The sequence below is a fragment of the Mytilus edulis genome, chromosome 1 (assembly GCF_963676685.1).
Source record: "Mytilus edulis chromosome 1, xbMytEdul2.2, whole genome shotgun sequence".
Classification (NCBI taxonomy): domain Eukaryota; kingdom Metazoa; phylum Mollusca; class Bivalvia; order Mytilida; family Mytilidae; genus Mytilus; species Mytilus edulis.
In genome coordinates, this window is record NC_092344.1 from 110,104,260 (window position 1) to 110,111,495 (window position 7,236).

At 29.4% G+C, this 7,236-nt stretch overlaps 1 protein-coding gene across 8 annotated transcripts in view; it reads left to right on the forward strand.

Annotated features, from left to right (window-relative positions):
* Nucleotides 1-2,445, forward strand: part of LOC139517781 (nuclear receptor-binding protein-like) — a 34,000-nt gene extending 31,555 nt beyond the window's left edge. For all 8 annotated transcript variants that reach the window (XM_071309263.1, XM_071309244.1, XM_071309258.1 and 5 more), the window contains one exon: nt 929-2,445. In XM_071309263.1, coding sequence (XP_071165364.1) covers nt 929-1,015 — 87 coding nt within the window. In that variant the 3' untranslated portion in view covers nt 1,016-2,445. The remainder of the gene's footprint in view (nt 1-928) is intronic.
* Nucleotides 2,446-7,236: the final 4,791 nt, after the last annotated feature.

A 7,236-nucleotide genomic window follows, 5' to 3' on the forward strand; every position in this document is an offset into this window, starting at 1 on the left:
AGACTGGTTCTATACTGAACAAAATCAAATTTTGCCCAGGCAAAGCATGATAAGTTGAAAGTGATATATTGACATTTTTTTTTTAATTTATCTTTTAAGTTTTACAAAAAATTGAATATTAAAAAAAGGTTACAGACATTACAAACAAATAAAGGAGAAGGTCCGGTAAGGGCTGATTTTGGCCTTAAATTTCAGGTTCATCTAACCAAAGATTTTCGACACTTTTTAAACACTTAAGTGTCTATTTCAGTTGATTCAATTAGTTTATGTGAAAGATCTTAACTGATTTAGTCATTAAAAACACTCTGACTCGAGCTTAAATATGAAAAATCTATCAAATATGCCAAATATTGTCACTTTTCAGATGTTTTTTTGTCAAAAATGAAAGTGGCTGCATCAGTGTTCATCCTGGACCTTTATATATGTTATGTATTATCATCAAATACAACTTACATTTCAATATTAAGAATGAACACAAATGCGGCCACTTTCATTTAAGACGGAAACCGTTAAAAATTTAACTAAAATGCTAAAATTGTGAAGATTTCAGTAATTTAGCATGACTTAATGATGATAGTTCCCGATATATGTGCATTGTTTTGTCAAAAACAGCCCATATATATGTAGCAGAAGCATTCTACTTTCCAATAAATAACTAAAAGTTTACATTTTAACAATTTTGTCAAACTGCTATATTTTGGGGCCAAAAGGGGGTCTTACTGGACCTACTCCTTTGCTCTTTCCTTTCTTCCTCCAATATCAATGAAAGTTATGTAAAAAATGGAGTTTGCAAATAGACTATTGATTATAAAATTAATCACTTTTAGTCTTAATAAATTCTATTAAACTTATTTATATATGCTTCCTATCTTTCTACATATGTTCTAGAAGCTAGGTGTAAATTAAAAAGATTTTTTTTCTTTTTCAGAATGATGAAGAATTAATTGCCAAGTTGATAAATGATCAGCTGATGACAATTTTACAGAAAAAAAATATCCCAGTAGAAGGATCATGATATATCACTGTTGATGTCTTGTTTATTACGGAAATCTTACAAACATGATAATCATATGTTATAAAGTGTCACATGTTTTGTCCTACAGTCAGAGTACAACCACTGGTGATGTGACGCTGAATGGGGCCACACAAATTAAAAAAGACAGAACAATTTGGTGCTATTTACTAAAAGATGAAAATATTATCTTTTTGGTTGTTCAAAGTCAAATACTCATATGAACAGATTGTAATGTAGTATTAAGATATTTGTTATTTTATTTAAACATAAAAATAGATTGTTCAAATCTATTTTAAAGCAAATATTTTATGTCAAAATATTTTAGCATTGAGTGGCATTAAAAAAAAATTCAAATATTGATTAAAATTAAAGTAGATTTCTTTTTAATTTAAAGAAAAATAGGTTTGAAATTTTATTGTAAAATATATTGATGCATAGAATTTGATCAATAATGATATTACAGTTTTAAATAATTGTTGAATCTACAATTCAAAGTTAGTCCTATATTGTACTTTTCCATTGTACATATTGATTAAAATTATTATAATTAATGAGGTTTGACTGTAATTTTCAATTGAAGAGAAAATTCCACCAGGCTTTAAAAAAGCAGCCTATTTGATAACAAAACCTTTATTCTACTATTAAAGATTTTTTTATAAAGGTACATGTTGCTTATTTTTCTAAAGAAAATGACAATTGATTAAGTTATGTTATCGTAACTTATTCTAGGTATACCCCTTGTTAATTTATCTATCCTAAAATGTACATTGTCATATGAATTATTAAATGGTGAGTCAAGATTTTTTTGTGATGTCAAACCTGGTTTTTGTGTCTTTACAGATAAAAGCTTTGGAATATTTATTATTATGCATTCCAGACAAAAATTATTATTTGTTCTTTACTGTGCATTTATTTCAAAAATATTTTAATGTAAAAACAATGTATGCTGAGAATAAGGAAAAATGTGCAATATTGGAAATTTTAGTATTTATATAGTTACACTTTGAAAATGATAAAAAATGATGTATTTTAAGACAGGATCATCACATTATGTTTATATTCCCTACTTTAGAAACTGCTAGAAACTGCTAGCCAACAAAGGTCATTCCCTCTTAATTTTGGAAGTTGGTACTGCTTGTGAATCATTAAAGCAACAGAGGATTGCTCAACTGTTTTGGGCATTACAATATGTATGTAAAACATTGTCTCATTCCAGAGGAAAAGTACAATATCCAGACACAATGTATTCAGTTTAATCAAGATTTCTACTGGTCCTTGTGCTTTTGTTCAGTTAGTTTTTATCATTATTAGAATTGTTTATCTTATGATGCTGTTTAAACTTATTCTATATTGTTGGTAATGTACAATGAGATTGTATTATAATCACAAAAGTTTTGTTTTAAACATCAATAAACAAATGATTTAATGCATTACATCTTTTTTTTTATCCCCAGTGTTGATGTATTTGTCATCCGTCCGTAACACTTCTGGTTTCAGGTGACTAGCTACCACTCTGTGACAAGATAACATACTCTTGATACATTCTCATTTCTTTAAATACTTATTTTTATTGTTAGGGATAATTGGCAAATTTTGATATATGCTGATCTTCTAATTATTAGAGAATATGATAGGAGCAGATAAAAATACCACAAAAGTTAGGTACTTCAAAATGGTTAATTTTTCTCAAATCACAAAACTGATTACAAAGAAAATAAATGAATGCACAGTGCTAGGAAATATACTTACTCAATTATTTATTATATGGTCTGAGACTCCAAGTACACAGTTATTTCGTAGTGCAATTCTTTTAGACAATAAATGAAAATTTAAAAAATCCCACCTGCGATTTCTCAATAATATTTTTACAGTGTGTTGTACTACTTTTGGGACAAATTATATCAAAATTATAGAAAACTTCATCGCCTCTAACTCAAAATATGGACAATTTTATGTTCGGGGGTCTTGAAATCTTTTGACAGCTTCCGAAGTGCTCATTTTTAACCTTTTTCAGCTGGACCAAATCACTACTTTACTTTAAAATTCATGACCAAATTTTTTTATAGTGTCATTTCAGCCCCCTACTTGCTATTTGAGGCATAAAACATGGAGAAATAAATTTGGGAGGGGTATAAAAAAAATTGGCATGTAACACACTGTCCACACTAGGGACTATATTCATGGACAACAAAAATCAAAGGACAATAACTGTACTCGGACCATATTGTATATTATTGATTATTAAGCTCGAGGAATGAAAAAATACATTTCATAATGAAATGGTATTAGGCATTGCTTCAAACAAATTCCTAGCAGAGACCTTTACTGAGTAATTCAAGGGAAGAAAAGGATGAGAGAAGCAAAACTTAATTTTTTTTATTTATGTATAAAAACTTGACAAATGACAAAGGAAAAAAAATCAGAGATGAAAAGACAAACTGTTCAGATAAAGATTATAAGTTTGGCTGTGTATACTTGAGATTTGTTTCTAGCTTATTATGTTCAGAACTTCAGATCTACACTACATTATTCTATTAAAAAAATTAAGGTAAAAGGTGGAATACGTATTCATGTTTGTTTGGTAACAATCAATGAAGTTGTACTTAATACATGTATGGCAAATTGAGAATATGTTGGTTTAAATAATCGTTTTGGATAATTGAAAACAGACTTAAGTTCTGAGTTTTCAAATGTATGTTTCGCATAACCATATACATTATACAGTTTTTATGTGTGAATGAGAAGTATTTAAAATGGAAAAAAGTGGTTTGCAATATTTTTTTATCTTTCAACATGTTTAAATCAGAATAAAAGGTTATTTCTGTTTTTGTACGCCCGTCTTTTAGACGGGACGTATTATGGTATACCGTTGTCCGTCCGTCGTCCACACTTCAGACAATAACTCAAAAACACTTTCACCAATTTTCATGAAACTTAAGTGAATTGTTTATATCTATTGACGTAAGCTCCCTTTCGTTTTTTTTTAATTTCAGATTTTAAGTTTTGGATTTATGGGGCTTTATTCATAAAAAAGGGGGGATTTTCAACACTTCGGACAATAACTCAAAAAGGCTTTCACCAATGTCTATGAAACTTTGGTGAATTGTTTATATCTATTGATGTAAGCTCCCTTTCAATTTTTATAAATTTCAGATTTTAAGTTTTGGATTTATGGGGCTTTATTCATAAAAAAAAAGGGGGGGGCTTATTATGTTCAGAACTTCAGATCTACACTACATTATTCTATTAAAAAAATTAAGGTAAAAGGTGGAATACGTATTCATGTTTGTTTGGTAACAATCAATGAAGTTGTACTTAATACATGTATGGCAAATTGAGAATATGTTGGTTTAAATAATCGTTTTGGATAATTGAAAACAGACTTAAGTTCTGAGTTTTCAAATGTATGTTTCGCATAACCATATACATTATACAGTTTTTATGTGTGAATGAGAAGTATTTAAAATGGAAAAAAGTGGTTTGCAATATTTTTTTATCTTTCAACATGTTTAAATCAGAATAAAAGGTTATTTCTGTTTTTGTACGCCCGTCTTTTAGACGGGACGTATTATGGTATACCGTTGTCCGTCCGTCGTCCACACTTCAGACAATAACTCAAAAACACTTTCACCAATTTTCATGAAACTTAAGTGAATTGTTTATATCTATTGACGTAAGCTCCCTTTCGTTTTTTTTTAATTTCAGATTTTAAGTTTTGGATTTATGGGGCTTTATTCATAAAAAGGGGGGATTTTCAACACTTCGGACAATAACTCAAAAAGGCTTTCACCAATGTCTATGAAACTTTGGTGAATTGTTTATATCTATTGATGTAAGCTCCCTTTCAATTTTTATAAATTTCAGATTTTAAGTTTTGGATTTATGGGGCTTTATTCATAAAAAAAAAAGGGGGGGGGGCTTATTATGTTCAGAACTTCAGATCTACACTACATTATTCTATTAAAAAAATTAAGGTAAAAGGTGGAATACGTATTCATGTTTGTTTGGTAACAATCAATGAAGTTGTACTTAATACATGTATGGCAAATTGAGAATATGTTGGTTTAAATAATCGTTTTGGATAATTGAAAACAGACTTAAGTTCTGAGTTTTCAAATGTATGTTTCGCATAACCATATACATTATACAGTTTTTATGTGTGAATGAGAAGTATTTAAAATGGAAAAAAGTGGTTTGCAATATTTTTTTATCTTTCAACATGTTTAAATCAGAATAAAAGGTTATTTCTGTTTTTGTACGCCCGTCTTTTAGACGGGACGTATTATGGTATACCGTTGTCCGTCCGTCGTCCACACTTCAGACAATAACTCAAAAACACTTTCACCAATTTTCATGAAACTTAAGTGAATTGTTTATATCTATTGACGTAAGCTCCCTTTCGTTTTTTTTTAATTTCAGATTTTAAGTTTTGGATTTATGGGGCTTTATTCATAAAAAAGGGGGGATTTTCAACACTTCGGACAATAACTCAAAAAGGCTTTCACCAATGTCTATGAAACTTTGGTGAATTGTTTATATCTATTGATGTAAGCTCCCTTTCAATTTTTATAAATTTCAGATTTTAAGTTTTGGATTTATGGGGCTTTATTCATAAAAAAAAGGGGAATTTTTTAACACTTCAGACAATAACTCAAAAAGGCTTTCACCAATGTCCATGAAACTTTGGTGAATTGTTTATATCTATTGATGTAACAAATAATACTTAATAAAATCTGATGAAAACATAAAATTTGTAAAATCTTTAGTTCAATTTAAAACATTAAATTTCTTGTAAAAAATAGATTCCATGAATGTCATACGTTTGTACTATTATTGAATGGTTGCAAGGATGAAAGCACATTAGCAGTCCCTGAGATACTAACTGTTCCCTGAGGCATATATCATTTTATGATAACATTTTTACTATCTAAGCTATGGATAAAAATCAAATACTGTTTTTGCATATAGGATGTTTTACTCTTGTTAAAATTGGTTGCAATTGAAATCACAAATGATACCTTAGCATTGCAGCTTTTTTATAGAGTTCGGTTTCGGTGGAAGGGTTGAGCGCAATAAAAAATGTTATAAAACATAACTAGTCTACAATAGCACATAATAAGTGAACAAGTGACAACATGAAAATCCTAACATGTGACTTAATATTCCTTAAATGTTAAAGGGTGTCATTTTATGAAAAAAATAAGGAAATCAAGTCTCCTAAACATTTATCAATATGATCATCTTGTGAATATTCTAAACAATAAAAGGTAATAATCATTATCCACCATATTAAGCACCATTTGAACAACTTTTGCATACATCTTTGTATAATTTAGTATGGATTCCTTACTGTGTTCAACAGAATCTAACTATGAGCAATATACCCAAAGAAAATTACCTTCTTTCAAACTACTATAAAATTAGTAAATCAGCCATAGAATTACTAAAACCCATAATCATATATCACTTTCCTTATATTGCATTGAAGACTTCTATGTTATATGCCAATGTTAATGATATTTGTTTTTTATGCTAAATATTGAAAAGCTGAACTAGGTTTAATCATCAGTGTCTTCTTCACTGTAATCACTGTCCTCATCATCAGAAAATCCTCATTTTCATTCTCAGAAGAGGCCTCCTCATCATCAATGAAATCTTTATCTTCATCATCAATGAAATCCTTACTTTCATCACCTACTTCCTCATTTAGATCATAACTTTCAGTAGAGTCACTTTCACCATCTTCACTTTTCCTGTTATCTTCTTGCTGCTCCTCATTGTCATTGTAGTCTTTTTTGCCATTTTTATACGCCCGTCGTCTTTCAAACAACGGGCGTAATCATGCGCTAAAGCGCAGCCCTTTATTGCTGTTATCAGCCATAAAGATAAATAGTCCATTTATCAAAATGCAAACTACCTAAATGTTAAAAAATCTAAATTTTACTCATGATTAGGAAGAAGCTTTAGTAAAAAATTCCTTAGGATGCAACATACTTTCTTAAACAATAGACAAGTAGCTGTACAATATGACATGCTCTTAATCATCAAGAGTTAATTATAGTTGCGAATATATTTAGGGAAACCAAAGTGATTGCCCCCTTCCACCTAACTTTTTGTCAAGTTTTGTCTAGCCTGCAATGAAAACTGCTGATATGTAGGTGTTGCCTTTTTCAGCGTTTTTAGCGGCAGCCTCAATTATTGTTAAGATTTTTTGGGTTAAT